The following is a 16,584-nucleotide window of genomic DNA, read 5'->3' as shown; positions in this document are numbered from 1 at the left end:
TAATTGTCAACGTGGGCTTTGTGGATGACATCAGGGCAACAACTGTTATAAAAGAGCCCATATCGACAAGAGCTGAGCACGTTAAGTCTTCAATCTTGATTGGGGTGTATAGGAAGGCTCCTCTGGTGCGCTCTACAGCAGCAGGTGCAAGTGTCAAAGTGGTGTTTGGGGTCCACATCTTCCCCTCTATGCGGACCCGTTCTTGAGAGAGCATGTGCTTGAAGCAGCGGTGCACTAGCAGGGGTCGGTGGTGCAGTGGCTGTAGGGGCCGGTGATGGGGTGGCAGTAGTAGGCGGCAGGCTTTTGCTGTGTTCAATTAACAGCTGCTTGTGACAGAAATATAATGAGTTCTGGTTGTAAATCTCCCTCCCGACTTGTGAGGGCACTAAGTAGCGAAAGGGGAAGTCTTTGGACAAGCTGGCCTGACAGTTAATTTCCTGGGTTGGGAAGTCGGTCAGCCTGCAAGAAGGCGAGACTCTTTTGCAGGAACGAATTGACCCAGAAGGTAAATGAGGTAGCAGCTGCAGGCAATAGAGACGGCTGCAATCGTTTACCAAGGGGTCATGCGTGATAGCACAAAGAAGCAGAAGAATCGTAAATCTTTTCCTTCGCTTGGTTATTATTGAGAGACTGGAAGGACCGTGAGAGACATGGAGAGTTGTGTGTTAAAAAGCAATGTTATTTGTAAGTGTTTGTTTTCTTTGTAATTTTTATTAACTGTCTGTGTTTTTGAACAACCAGACGACTAACAGGCATCCGGAGCTGTTGCCTTGGGACAGCACCAAACCGGATCACCGCTGCAAATGTCACGAAATATAATAAATTGTTATCAACCGCCCCGAGCACTACAGCATGCACCGGGACAGGTGTCCGTGGCAAGTATTATTGTAGGGCAGATAACTTGTCTTTATTATTTAGGGCTGCAATCCCTGTTTCTGTTCTCCATGTTTTACATATTGCTGTGTATTCCCGGAGCTTATTATTTTGTTGCCAGACCAGGATTACAAAATAGTGTCCTTTTCAAAACAGGATTACAAATTGTCTGTCTGTGCTTATTCCTACACTGCATCACCCCTGCACCTGTTCATTATCAACAGCCACTTGGCCACACTGCTAGAACTGTTTCAGCAGGGTCACGAGGTGAACTTGGCCAGCTAAAGGCGAGGGTCTTGGTTGGTCAGCACCAACTGCTGACTCAGTGCAGGACAGTAGCAGTTTTGAGGGCCTGCAGCCTGTTGCATTGGCGGGGGTCTGTTGTGGCTCTGCAGCCACACAGAATTCCAGGCTAAGCTTCTGCGGAAGCTTCGTGAAGCAGAGTTACGGGGTTGGCACATCTCACAGCGGGATAACTTCCTTTCAGTATACCGGCGGGCTAATGGGAAAGGCGATATTGGTCTATTTCTTTTTTTCCACTTTTCAGAGTGCTCACTCTTTCGGCTTTGTCTTCGGCCAGGCTGCTGCCCATTCTCTGTTCCCTGCTTCTAGGGCATTCAAATCCGAGGTCTCCATACCCCACCCCGCAAGAGTGTAGTGTTGGCTTTAAAAAGTGCAGTTTAATATTTGCTCTTTCAAAAAATTGTTTTACGCTCCCAGAAACAACAACCCATGCAGGCTGTGCTTAATAGAAGCTTTTCCTCACTGCTCATTGGTAGAGCTATAGTAGGTGATTGGCATAACTTTTCACCACTCGCACAGCAGGTCCACGGGGGGGGGGGGGGGGGGGGGGGGGGGGGGTGTACACCTTGGGGGGGGGGGGGGGGGGGGTTGTACCAAGGGGTCATGCGTGGGATGTTGTACACACACACAACAAGGCCAGGCAGAAACATAGGTGGGTGCATATAAGAGGGCCACGGGGAGGCTAGGCCTCTCCACGGGCCTGGGGAGGATAGGCCTCCCCAAAATAAATTGCCCAAACCCTCACAAGAAATTGTTCTAACACAAAAAATATTTGAAAGAAAGAATAATTTTTTCCCCCTGCAAGCGTGCAAAGCAGGTCTAACGAACATATCACCCGTTTTCCTACTTTGCAACCGCCAGACTGCTAGGGCAGCTGGGATATCAGAATCAATGCTGTAGTACTGAGATTGAGGATTTAGCTGCATTTCAATGTCATTGGAGGAGATAATGCTTGGCTGTTTTAACGTCAATTCTTCCCACCGATCTGAGCCCCCCATACTGCTGCAGAGGCAGCCGACGAAAACTATGAATCCTTTTTGCTCATTCCCTTGCCTGGAAAATCTTCACAATTTCTACATTTATTCAAACTGCTTTTATCTATACAAACAGCTTGAGCCGAATTTGATTTTTTACCATTTTGTGAGAATTGGTAAAAAAAAATGTTTGATAAGCTGTGGCGCTGCAGTCCTTTGACTGTTTGAACCTGCATCCACTTCTAACACCAATATAGCGATCTCGGTCAACGCAGGCTGGCAATCCACACATCGGAAAAGGGCGGGCGCGAACCAGGGACCTCTCGCACTAAAGGGCAACGCCGATACCGCTGTACAGAAGAGTCAGCTCTTTCGATGTCTGTTTTGTGCTATAAATTACACAAGTTCTCAAAAAGACGCAGGAGAATTAATCTGGTTTACAGCTTTTATTTGCGTCCGTCAGTCTGACTATTTTAAAACTCGGAACAATGAATGAAACTTAGTATTAAGAAGTCATCAAGATACTATATATATATATATATATATATATATATATATATATATATATATAATATATATATATATATATATATATATAATATATCAGATAGTAATAAAGTAGTCGTACAATTTTACAGGTGTTGCAACTTTGAAACTGCTGGAAATACACTGAATCTATCAACACACTTAAGCACAGCTCTGTGTAGTGTTGCAGGTTTCATAAACTAGACTCACACTTACGCATAACCAAACATTACAATGTTCACTTTCAGCAATACCTCGGTAAAGGGTATATAGCTTTTTCTATACTTCTATAACTTCCCGTTGGCAGCTGGGATATCAAAATCAAAATAAAGTACAGATGGATTTATCATGCATTTCAATGTCATTGGAGGAGACCCCGCCTGCTTGGCTGCGTTAACGTCAATTCTTCATAAAGATCTGAGCCCCCCATACTGCTGCAGAGGCAGCTGACGAAAACTATGAATCCTTTTTGCTCATTCCCTTGCCTGGAAAATCTCTCACAATTTCTACATTTATTCAAACTGCTTTTATCTATACAAACAGCTTGAGCCGAATTTGATTTTTTACCATTTTGTGAGAATTGGTAAAAAAAAATGTTTGATAAGCTGTGGCGCTGCAGTCCTTTGACTGTTTGAACCTGCATCCACTTCTAACACCAATATAGCGATCTCGGTTTTTTGGCTTATATCCATACAACATGGGCGGGCGCGAACCATCTAATTTTCTGTGTTTATCGGCGGTAACCGTAGCACTGGCATTGTACTTTGGAGATGATGTGTAAATTATAATTTGTATTAATATTAGCATTCCAGTTCTCACATTAAGACCTAGGCGTTGTTACGGTGCTTTGCAAGATTAATGTAAATCACAATGCTCATTCCATACAGTTTTGTATAGTACAGTAGCGCTGGTCGTGTTGTGTATTTGAATTGTGTAAATCGTGTACCAGTAATAATATGGATATGCTTCGTTTTTTTGCTGTCTATCCATTGCAAGGTAAATATAACAGCTAAACCACCTCAAACCTGATGTCATCTAGCAAACCACCAGTATCTAAAGTGGTTTGAAGTAGTCGTACAATTTTACAGGTGTTGCAACTTTGAAACTGCTGGAAATACACTGAATCTATCAACACACTTAAGCACAGCTCTGTGTAGTGTTGCAGGTTTCATAAACTAGACTCACACTTACGCATAACCAAACATTACAATGTTCACTTTCAGCAATACCTCGGTAAAGGGTATATAGCTTTTTCTATACTTCTATAACTTCCCGTTGGCTCTTGCTATTCAAAAACCAAATAAACATAATGTAATTATCATAAAGCAAGCTGCACGGATACCCCGCCTTTCCAGGAGCGTGATTGGCTCCTTCATAAAGCTCTGGCTTGTGTTTGGTGAAAAGGCCTGTCATCATGACTCTCCCCTTCATTTCCTGGCTGGGAACTTGTCTCTGAAAAGCGGAGGTCAAGGGGATAGAAGCATGGCTGTCTTCTTTAGGGGATCTCAGAACTTGTTGCAAAAATTGAAGAAACATGTCAGCTTTGGAAATGGTAATGTGTTGCTTATTTCTGCATGCACACAATATATGTATTACTATTTTTTGTTTTATATATAAACATGGTATCTATCTAATTTTCTGTGTTTATCGGCGGTAACCGTAGCACTGGCATTGTACTTTGGAGATGATGTGTAAATTATAATTTGTATTAATATTAGCATTCCATTCGCACATTAAAACCTAGGCGTTGTTACGGTGCTTTGCAAGATTAATGTAAATCACAATGCTCATTCCATACAGTTTTGTATAGTACAGTAGCGCTGGTCGTGTTGTGTATTTGAATTGTGTAAATCGTGTACCAGTAATAATATGGATATGCTTCGTTTTTTTGCTGTCTATCCATTGCAAGGTAAATATAACAGCTAAACCACCTCAAACCTGATGTCATCTAGCAAACCACCAGTATCTAAAGTGGTTTGAGGTGTGACCTTCCCAGCAATTTTACAGGTGTTGCAACTTTGAAACTGCTTGAAATGCATTGAATCTATCAACAATCTTATGCACAGCTCTCTGTAGTGTTGCAGGTTTCATAAACTAGGCGCACAGTTACGAATGACCAAACTTTACAGTATTCACTTTCGGCAATACCTCGGTAAAGGGTATATAGCTTTTTGTAGACTTCAGAAATCATTATCTTCCCGCTGACTCTCTTGTTGTTCAAAACCAAATAAGTATAATGTAATTGTCAAGCAAGCTGCACGGATACCCCGCCTTCCCAGGAGCGTGATTGGCTCCTTCATAAAGCTCGGGCTTGTGTTTGGTGAAAAGTCCTGTCATCACGACACTCCCCTTCGTTTCTGACTGGGAACTTGTCTATGAAAAGTGGAGGTCAAGGGGATAGAAGCATGGCTGTCTTCTTTAGGGGATCTCAGAACTTGTTGCAAAAATTGAAGAAACATGTCAGCTTTGGAAATGGTAATGTGTTGCTTATTTCTTCATGCACACAATATATGTACTACTATATATAATTAGTAGTCTAAATTAGGTCCAGCACTTTGTGAAACAATTCACAATGTAAATTTCAATTAATAACCACTAGTATTGAAACACTGTGTGCTGTGACATTGCTGAGGGAATATTGTTGTACTGTAACGAAGATGTGGCTGAATTAGTGCCTTGCAAGAATAATTTTACACCTGGAGCAGGTCTCGCAATTATGTGTGTTGTATTTTGATGTGTTAATAAAAAATGTCACACATAGCAGGCATACTAATAAGAAACATCATAGTCATGTGGATCCCTAAGCCAGTTTGGAAGGCTAAAAAGGAGCCAGAGATACTGTACATGGCTGAAGCTAAGTATTCAGACAGAGCCAATAGCATGTGGAATGTAGAAAAGCTGATGGTATTTCCTTTCAGTATTGTGCATGCATTACACATTAGTCACAAATGAAATACAGAAATAAAAATCTGACTGATGCAGTTCCATAATCTGTTAAAGAGAACTGCATTTGCATGCTGTCCTGCACCTCCTTGGTCGCATCACCTAGGGAGTCAAATTGCCCTTCAGCGCTGCCTTGTTGTTAAACAAGCAGCTGCTTCCCAAAGACAGACATGGGTTGCAAGAAGTGCTTTCACCCTGAAAACACTGCTGCAGTAACATGGAATTAAAGCAGTGTGGTACTGCCTGTAACAGTATAATTAGTATTGGGATGCACAATATATTTCTACAAATTGATTAATACATGGCTTCTTTCAGTTTCTTCCAGGGCCATGGCCTCTAAAACCCCAGTCGGATTCATTGGGTTGGGGAATATGGGAAGCCACATGGCAAAAAATCTCCTGAAGCATGGCTATCCAGTTTTTGCTTCTGATATATTTCCAGAATCTTGTAAAGAAATTCAAGATTTAGGCGCACAGGTAACAAGAGCTATTTTTGTTTACAAAAAATGTTATTAAAGCATTTTTATTATTTTTAAAATGGCTTTTGTGGATTGTGTGTGTTTTTCATATAGGAAAACCTGAGACCAACAAAACATTAGGTATGATTTACTGGAGTTGTTTTGTTGGCACCGTGTACTTTTAAATCTTTTAAGGTATGGATATTTGCTTTGCACTGTTTCTAAAGATATTTGAAGTTGGCATTATTTTACCCTTAAGATTTATATTAGCTTGTAAACTCTCTGCTGATTTTATATCTAGATAGAAAGAGAGAGAGCGAGCGCGCAAATGAAAAAGAGCTCTGTGTGATATACAAGATTAATATGTATTAATGTCTTGGTATCGGGTAGCTTGCACCAGATGGTAGTCATACTGAATTCAAAATAGTTTTACTGTTTAATTATTTGACTTATTAAAAAACAAAAACCCCTAGTGTAGGGTGCCATGTAAGATACAGAGAGTGCTGGGATGAACACAGGGGCTTCATGTTCAGATATTTGCTCATAATTTTAAATATTCGTTTGGGTATTTGTTAGTTTTCAAAAAGTAATGAAAGCAACTATATTGCTCAGAATGCAGAGAGAGACAGCATAGCAGCAGGGGCAGGGGGCGTGGCCCCTGTGTGCGTGCCTTTAATTTACAGCAAGACGTTACAATATGTAACATGTTAAAGTAGAACAATGTCCCATGAGTAAAGAATAAGTTGAGTAGGACTCATTTACCCCAGTGAATTAACTACAAAACAAAAGACGCCAAATAGCAGTTCAAGTTAAACGTTTTGTTTTTCCCCCCAAAATAAACAGTGCATAGTTGACACTGCTTTTATTTATTTTTATTTATTTTTGTAACTTTTTCATTCCTTGCCATTGCTGTTTCTTCACAGTAAACTGTGGCCATAGACGCATTTTCGTTAAATAATGTGAGATTTACTTGTTCGTTTTTGAAGCCGAACAAGCAAGCAAAAACTGAAATTTTACTTTACACACTTCAAATAAAAACAGATGTGGAAATGGCATTGTAAAATGAAGAGGTGGAAAAAAACATACCATTTTTGGTTCTCCTTTGTTACATTGAACGTAACAAAGTTGTAACAAAAAAATATATATAATATGTAAAATCTATATAAAAATCACTACACAGCATTCCCAGCAAGTTGGGCCCTGTTTAAGCGAGGCATTTCAGAATGACATGGTTGCCTTTTTTTCTGTCCCATAAGATTCTGACTCTCTCTAAAGCAGCACAACACGTTTGATGCAGATGCCTAAGTCACATAATTAGTTGGAGTCCACTTGTGTGCAGTTAAGGTATTTCACATGATTTCAGGTTAAATACACCTGTCTCTAGGAGGTCCCACAGTTGGTTAGTACATTTCCTAACAAAAGCTACGTCATGAAGCCGAAGGAACATTCAAAGGAAATGCAGAATAAGGTTCTTCAAAAGCCCCAATCAGGGGTAGGATATAAGAACATTTCCAAGGCATTGAATATCCCCCGGAGCACAGTAAAGTCCAGTATTAAGAAATGGAGAGAATATGGCACAACTGTGAATCTGTCTAGAACAGGCCGTCCTCAACAACTGAGTATCTGGGCGAGACGGGCACTAGTCAGGGAGGCCACCAAGAGGCCTATGGCAACTCTAAAGGAGTTGCAGTCTTCCACGGCTGAGCTGGCAATAGCCCAGGTGCTTCACAAAACTGGCCTTTATGGGAGGGTGGCAAAAAGAAAGCCATTGTTGAAAAAAACTTGCATCAAATCTCGGCTAGAATTTGCCAAAAGTCATGTGGGAGACTCTGAGACCAAGTGGAAGAAGATTCTATGGTCTGAGACCAAAGTAGAGCTTTTTGGCGCAAGCCTAACACCGCACATCATCCTGAGAACACCATCCCTACCGTGAAGCATGGTGGTGGCAGCATCATGCTATGGGGATGCTTCTCTGCATCAGGGCCTGGAAAGCTTGTGAAGATAGAGGGCAAAATGGATGCCGCAAAGTACAGAGAAATGCTGGAGGAAAACCTGCTGAAGTCTGCAAGAGACCTGGGACTTGGGAGAAGATTAATCTTCCAACAGAACAAACATACAGCCAAAGCCACACTGGAGTGGCTTAAAAACAAAAAGGTCAATGTCCTGGAGTGGCCGAGTCAAAGCCCGGACCTCAATCCAATTGAGAATATGTGGAAAGAGTTGAAAATTGTTGTTCACCAAAGATCCCCATCCAACTTGACGGAACTTTTGCAAAGAAGAATGGGTTAAAATTGCAGTGTCCAGATGTGCAAAGCAGGTAGAGACTTATCCAAATAGACTCATAGCTGTAATTGCTGCCAAAGGTGCCACTACCAAATATTGACTCAAGGGGGTGAATACTTATTCAATCCTATTATTTTCTATTTTGTATTTGTAATTAATTTAGAACAATATGTAGATTTTATTTTTCACTTTGACATTATGGACATTTTTGTGTTGATTAGTGGCAAAAACTCCTAGTTAAATCCATTTTGATTCCATGTTGTAACACAATAAAATGTGGAAAAGTCCAAGGGAGGGGTGAATACTTTTGAGAGCCACTGTATGTGTGCGCTCATGATCTGATTTGTTTACTTTTTACCGTCTAAATCTTTTTTAAAAATAAGTTCAAGAACTGCTGTGTTATCCTGTGTGATGAGTGTGTGTGTGTGTGTTATTTATTTATTTAAATGTATAATCTCACATCACAGAGAGCTGTTTTTCATTTGCCGTTTTTTAAACTGTCGCTCAGCTTCTGGTGAGGTGATAAGTGCAAGGTATGTCATTTGTAGCGAATACGAACATCTGATTTTTGTATCCGAATATATGTCAAAAAATATTTGTTCGTTTATTTTTCCCAGCACTGATATAGGTACACTCTGATATTCATGTGATACTGAAATATCTTTGTATTATGCTGTAATGACTTTGTATAAATCTTAGCCATTCTGTTTATTCTTATATAACTTATTTATGTATTTATTTTGTTCTTGTACTACACAATCTGGAGGGTGGGTGTTCAAACATTGTCCTAACGCATCCTTTTTTTTTTTTTGTTTGTTTATTTTGTTTCACAGGTCTTGGATTCTCCAGCAGAAGTTGCTGACCGAGCAGACAGAATTATCACCATGTTGCCCTCTAGCCCGAATGTAATAGAGGTGTATACAGGGCTGAAGGGAATTTTACAGTAAGTGGGTCCATTTGTACAGGGAGATATGTTGCAGAACAGCATGTGCTTGTAGCAGACACGTCCTAAATGGCAATTCATTTTGCATAGTGGTGATTTTTTATTTATTTATTTAATTTTTAAGTCTCAAAAGGTGAACAAAATTAGGTTTAAGTCAAACACAAATCTACTGATATGAGTAACCTAACCTTAGGGAATCTGTTTCGCGTGCCATTCTTCATAATGCCTCCTTTGTCTTAGGATGTGTTCACACTGGGTCTGTTTAGCATGTTTGGTCTGCACTCAGATGGTTCGGTACGTTTGGTGTGTAAACAACTTGGGGAAACGAACCGTACCTAGTCCACCAAAAGAGGTGGTCTCGGTCCGTTTAGCAAACACTTGTTAAATATCAATGTGAACAACTACTAGACTCTGTCCTTTTGCACATAGGAAATAAACTATACAAGGTAACCTGACTCTGAAGTAAACCTTTTGTGTGTAGATTAGTTAATGTTCTGAGGAAACAAGTAGAGTAAAAAAAAAAAAAAAAATTGTCTCTGGGAATTACATGTGGGTTCCCAGACATCCAGTGAAAACTGGGCTTGTCACAGTTTCAGCTTTAATTTGTTGTTCCCGTCAGAAACTGTACAATTGTTAATCATCCCGGTTTTACTGTTGTATTTATTTTTATTTTTTGTAATAAGTATAAAAGTGCATCAGTGTGCTCTACAAGTTCATAGCAGAGTAGTGTATTAGGTTTTGTTAGCACCATTCAAAAATAAAATAATTACACTGAATATGTGTTTAAACATTATGATTGCATATACCTTATATTTAAATGGTAATAGCTGATCTATTTTTTTAAATCCTGGCTTTTTGTACATTTAACATGTGCCGACTAGATGACAGTATAAAGAAAATGAGTTATGATCTGCAGTATATTCACCTTGTGTTTAATTTACTGTGGAAATCTGGACAGTGGGAGAAATTGAAGCTGTGCCAGAAATTTGGTCAGACACCAAAGTCCATGCCTAACTGGACAAAACTCACGCAAATCTTAAAATATATGCAGTCTTTTCTTTAAATTATGTTGTTTAATGCCGACAGTAGAACCGTGCAGAACTGCGTAAACTTCTCTTACTGTAGGCATTCAATACATGTATTAACTTCTTTAACTCCAGATGCAATGTGAATGTGCACTCCAGGTACTAGATTTTGAAATTATTGTATATATATATATATATATATATATATATATATATATATATATATAATGGGGGGGGGGGGGGGGAATCAGTATTTATCATTTTGTGACATCCGAGGACACATGATCAGGCTAAGTTATGTACTTAGTCTATTCAAAACAAGAAAATAAAAGACAAGTTTGGTCTTGTTTTTTGTTTGAAATTACAAATTTTGTGTTTTATTATGTTGTGTGTTGTGTGTGTGTGTGTGTGTGTGTGTGTGTGTGTGTATATATATATATATATATATATATATATATATATATAAAAGTTTGAGTACACGTGCTTGAAACCAGGTTTTTATGCTTTTAACTGTATAAACTTGTCTATAAACACTTAATATTTCATTATATGATACATGTACTTATATAAGCTGATGATCGTAAGTGAATTGCATGCAAAAATTGAATTCTATGATACGTGTACTTTTATATAATTTGATAATCATAAGTGAATTGCATGGCACTGCAAGTGTACTTTCATTTATGTGCGTATGTCCTTTAGCGGAAGTAGTTAATTAAATTAGTGATGTGTGCTCGCGCAATGCTTTCTTCCACAGCAATCTGTAAGAATCTTAAGCATGCTGTATTAAAAACGGGGCAATACGTCAATAGCTGCCATCTTTCAATACGTCTTGCAGGATATTGTAAACATGTGGTTCACACACACCATATAAACGAACCAAGTTCACTTAAACTCCATTGTGAACTCGGTCCTGGAAAATAAATAAATAAATAAAAAGAAAATGGAGAAGGACCAAAAAACATAGTTTAGTTTGCACCCAAACGTACTCAGTCCCTTTGTTCGCAGAGAAGTGTGAACAGCAAGCACATTGATACATCGTTTCAAACGAAATGAACCAGACAGAGTCCCTTCGAAACAGGCCCAGTGTGGATGCATCCTTACTCTCCAAAGAACTCCCGAATTTCTTCTAAATTATCCAGTTAGGAAAGTAGCACCTTCTCTGTTTGTGCAGTCATCTGTTAATGTCTGATTTTTACCACAAGCGCAAAGGCAAACATATGGTTTATGCAATTAAACATGGACTGTTTTCCTACCATGCTTTCAAGCTCTCCTTTTTTGTGACTAATTAAGCATGAACTCATATTTCGGCAAGTTAAGCACTCCTAATTGTTTGCATGTCCTCTGAGAAAATTAGAAGATGCATATACTGTGAAATAAAAGCTGACTTCATAAAGGCTCATAACAAACACTGTGAATCAAAAGAAAATCAACAAACATCTAGGTTATCTTGCCCTTCAAAGTAAGATTTAAAAAAAAACAATGTACATTGTATCAACTTTTTGATCACTAACACTGATATCTAGGTACTCAATAACTTCATGAAATATTAACCCCATTACCTAAAGTTGCTTTAAAGCAACATTACATATGATAAACTGATAATTGGGATTTTTGCTTAAATGGGACAGAACTCTGGGAGACTTTTCTAATGCTATGTATGTTGTTTAATTGGGACGTGACTTCGTTTAATTGGGATACAGTATTTTCAAGTAATGAACAGATCGCTTGTGGGTATGTGATTATGCTGTGACCTGCTTAAACCAGGTTGAACTCTTGAAGGCGCTGGAGTCTCCTGTGGTTTCTCAGGCTGCTGTGGCAAAGAAATGTGGCGTGTCAACGTTGTAGGTGTCTCGCCTTGTGATTTAAGATGTGATTTCATTATTTATTTATTTTTTTTAATTTAATTTAGAAATAAAAATTTTAGTTTAGGAATAAAAAATAAATAAATAATTGACTCGTATTTGAAATTATGCGTTTAACATTTATTTATAATGTAATGTGATTTCATTCTTTTCTTTTCGAAGTAAAAAGGAAATACTTCTCTTGTACATGTCCGGAAAATATGAATATAAGTGTGACTTGGGTCCTCTCGATTAAATGGGACAACTGCTTATTCTGGAAAGTCTTGCATCTCCCGAGGTGTCCTGATAAAGTGTGTCACATTTGTCCGTTTATTGTTGGCGCTATTAGAGGATTGAACTTCAGAAATCCTGAAGATTTAATAAAGCGGTCAAGGTCAGCTTTTATATAATCCTCCAGTTTTAAACTATTACATACATTTTAGAATACATGGTTTTTCTTAAAAAAAAAAAAAAAAAAAAAAAAAAAAAAGTTTAGAATTTAATGTGTGTGCTATTATGCATGACATCTGGATCTGTTTTCTGTGTTTATTACTGTCCTCCAGCTCCTGTGGGTCACGCTGCTTGACTTTTGTATCATTCTTTTGCAGGAAAGTGAAGAAGGGTTCACTGCTAATAGATTCCAGCACTATTGATCCTTCTGTGTCCAAGGAAATGGCCAAGGAGGCTGAAAAAATGGGAGCAGTGTTTATGGATGCCCCAGTGTCTGGAGGTAAGGAGCGATGAAAGGTTAAACATGATATTGACAATTATCCTTTATTCCTGACTTTATCACCACTGGCCCATTGATTTCTTTACCTACAGTAGCTATAAACCAGGTGAAATTGTGTACGTGCCAGATGTCCACTTGCTTGTAAACTTAAGGTTGGGGTCTCTTGCTAGGTTGGGGTCTCGTTTTCCTTTTCATTTCTTTTCAAAATATTGTTGTCCTTTTTCAATAAATAGATCATGAGTAAAATGTTTGTTTATAGTGCACATTTTACATCCATTTACAGTATGTGATCTTTGTAGACAACGCTACAAGGACAATTTTAGAGTTGCATTTAAATCTCAAATTATAAAGATCTGGGTAAAGAATAGCACAGTATTAAGAGGCTGTATGGCTCCTTCAGGAGCAAGTTGGTTGCTACAGGTGATGAATGCAGTGAACTTTAAATGTTTATAAGTGAGATATTTTGCAAGTGTTGTGTATGGAATTGGTGACTGCACCTTAATTGTGTACAGTTGTAATATTGGAAATAGCATGCTGCAGCTCACTTGCTTAGAACTGATCTGAGAGCATACAAAAGTTCTTCAGTAAATTTCTTCAGTAAAAACAAGTTTGTTTCAGTGAGTTTGTTCTGCTGTTTTCTTGGGTGTAAATACACCACAACAAGCACATTGTCATATTTCCAACCCCTTTATTTATTACCACAGTCTGGGTTTTTCGACTGCAGTCAAGTAAGCTGCAGTACATTTCAGGTATTTCTGTGCTTTCTGCTGGCTGGACCTACTTTTGATACAGGTACTGATTAGTCTTTGTTTAAATATTGGAGTCTGCTGTGGTAGGCTACGGCATAAAAAAAGGTTAAACACTCCATATTGTTGGATAAAAAACATGATAAATGTGTTATGAATTAAGTTGTTTTTACAGCCTTTGGACATTTGTGTGTGGTAATCATTTATTTATTTTTAATCTTGAAGTACCTTGCCAGTTAGCCTTTGCTCACAGTATGCACTGTGAGTTGCATGGCAGGGACGGTAGTTATTATTAACTGTATGTGCCCTTGATGAATGTGAGTTGCGACTGGGATCCATGAAATGGGTCTGCAATGGATAAAATACAAATACCAAGATAATGTTGACTTTAGGTAATAATGACTAATGGGAGAAGAGGTGCCGCACCTCAAAAAAAGTATGAATGCGCCAGTCCCCTTGGGGCCCACTAGTGTGTCATACAACAGAGCTGTGTCTATTGGCATATACACAATGAGTCCAGTCAGTTACTGATTTACACTTGTTTAGAGGAGTGCATAACATTGCTTTTGATATAGCATGCTGGCATGTAAGTTATGTCCTGCATAGTTGATCAAATGCAAAGATTGTAGTTTGCAGACTGTATATCACTATACAGTTATGCGGTAAGCCAAACATCATTTGGAAAGCTGAAGTCTTTAGATTTCAGTAATGTTGACATTATTATTTGTATACAATAGTTTTACAAAGTGCTACTCCCAGGGTATCTATTTGCCATCTGTATCACCAATTGGGGTGCAATGAATGCAAACGTATAACTTTGTGTAGTGCGTACAGTACATCATTGTAAATTCAGTTATTTTCTAATCCAGTACATCATTTGAAAGGCTGAACATGTCACAGTGTCACCTAAAGTTTAGGCATAAAAACAGCTTTTGGGACATCTCCAAAATGACATCCTACCAGCTTCATACAATTTAGTGCTGCTCTGAAGAATTCTGACAGCCAAAAAACTATTTCTTAAATAATATAAGGCCTGTTCATACCTGTGTGAAATAATGTATTCCAGATAGTGTGGTGTGTTGTGGGTTTTTTTTTTTTTTTTTTTGTAAGAGAATATTTTCTTGTTTAGGGTTGAAAAATGCAAATTCCGAAAACCTCGTCCACACACAAACTGATGTGCAACACTTTTGAATAAATTACTTCCAGTAATTAAAGTATGATGTATATTTGTATGCATTTTCCATATAAATCTATATTTTTCAGAGACAAAGTTAACAAAGGCATGTTCCAAATCAGTTTGCACAGCTACATTATTTTATTTTAAAAAAATCAAATAAAAAAAATCACTCTCTCTCTCACTCACTACTTTTCCTTCACCACTTGCCGTTCTCTTTTCTTAATGGGATCGGCTGTACCTGCATTTCAAGGGAACGCTTTAAATAAATAAATATTCCAGATGCAGATGAGGCGACCACTGATGCTAACGCAGATGGAAAAGGACAGGGCAAAGCATGTGGCCAAAATCACATTAAAGGGCAAAGGACGTTTGGACTGATTTGTCTTCAGATTTTTCATCATAATCGGGGACAAATGTGCTTTGTCCTAATGTTAAAGGTTTTCCCTGTCATCAAAATTGGGTCCAGTGTATTAATGGAAGCTGTGTGTTTGTTTTTAATTTTAATGCATCTTATCTGTTTTCACAGCAGAAACAGAGATGCAGATATAGAGAATAGTTTTCAAGCTTTGAAGGTCATTACTCCTTTTTTTTAGAAAAGATCGTGTTGGGTTTTTTTTTTTTTTTTTTTTTTTTTTGATGATTCACTTGTGAACACCAGTGATAACAATGTAAACCTCAACAGGTCCCGTTTTCAGTACCGATGATCAAAAGACTTTCATTGGAAAACAAGAAAATGTAAACGCATCCAAGACAATCAAAGTTGACTTTTGTTCTGGTAAAATCATATCTAATTGAGATTCGAGATTACATAAAAGACGAGAGTGAGTATAAACCTGTCAAAATACTCTGTGCAAGACCCGGTAACTTTGCATTCCCCAGAGACTACCGCATCAGCAAGCAAACAAACCTCCAGCACAGCAGCAGCGAGGGAATAGGAGACAGCACTACCAACTGGTTGGGAGCCTAATTCTTATACTCCTACACGCAGCATGCAAACCATCTTCAATCCCAATTGTACTTTCAACCAGGCAGTTATAGTTAAAATCTACAGTGAAGCACCACCAATGAAGTGTCGCAGACCACAAGTGTACTTTGACACAGACAGTGACTCTGATTGCATGCCAATCCACATGCCTTCTTACAAGCTCAACATTTACATTATTTTGTACATAAAATAATTAAATATAATCCTATTCTGAATTCAACAGATGGAAGCGAAAGGTACATATTGATAGTTATCTTGAACATATGAAATATTCTCAATGAATTGCAGCCCAACTGCAGTTCATTTAGATAAATTATTTCGTCTTAGGGTTCTGCGCCATTTAGACTGCACTGACCGGTGTCGCAGGAAGTTAAGTAAATGTCTTTATTAAAAATTACAATAGGTTTATAAAGTTTTGATAACATACGCTACATACATAAATCGGAACGTTTTAATAACAATTGTTTAACAATGAAGTAATATAATAGAAATAAACCATTTGTTTTGACTGTTACCACCATGTAATCACAGTAGTTAGCCTACATACATACTACCCAGTTTACAGAGATTTGGTAAGTCACACACGGAGTTTAGAAAAATAACCTAGTGGTAGTACAGCAAAACACAGGTGAAAGCACAGAAAAGTATGATACTGTACATAAACAAAAGTATTTCATTATGTGCCAAACTGCAAGCCCGTTTTATCATGGTTAGATATCCACGATGTAATTAAGACATGGAGATGGTTTCCAATGCTAATTACAGATGTAAAGGCA

At 38.3% G+C, this 16,584-nt stretch overlaps 1 protein-coding gene across 2 annotated transcripts in view; it reads left to right on the top strand.

The window, feature by feature from the left end:
- Positions 1-4,126: 4,126 nt before the first annotated feature.
- hibadhb (3-hydroxyisobutyrate dehydrogenase b) overlaps positions 4,127-16,584 on the top strand; it is a 53,276-nt gene continuing 40,818 nt past the window's right edge. The window contains exons 1-4 of one of the 2 annotated variants that reach the window (XM_041249033.1): positions 4,127-4,227; positions 5,934-6,094; positions 9,192-9,301; positions 12,779-12,900. In XM_041249033.1, the coding sequence (XP_041104967.1) occupies positions 4,158-4,227; positions 5,934-6,094; positions 9,192-9,301; positions 12,779-12,900 (463 nt within the window). In that variant the 5' untranslated portion in view covers positions 4,127-4,157. Of the gene's footprint in view, positions 4,228-5,058; positions 5,151-5,933; positions 6,095-9,191; positions 9,302-12,778; positions 12,901-16,584 lie in introns of those variants that run through there. The other variant, XM_041249032.1, reaches the window with a different exon arrangement.

This window comes from Polyodon spathula, chromosome 4 (genome assembly GCF_017654505.1).
Source record: "Polyodon spathula isolate WHYD16114869_AA chromosome 4, ASM1765450v1, whole genome shotgun sequence".
Lineage (NCBI taxonomy): Eukaryota > Metazoa > Chordata > Actinopteri > Acipenseriformes > Polyodontidae > Polyodon > Polyodon spathula.
This window is presented reverse-complemented; position numbering and strand designations above follow the sequence as displayed.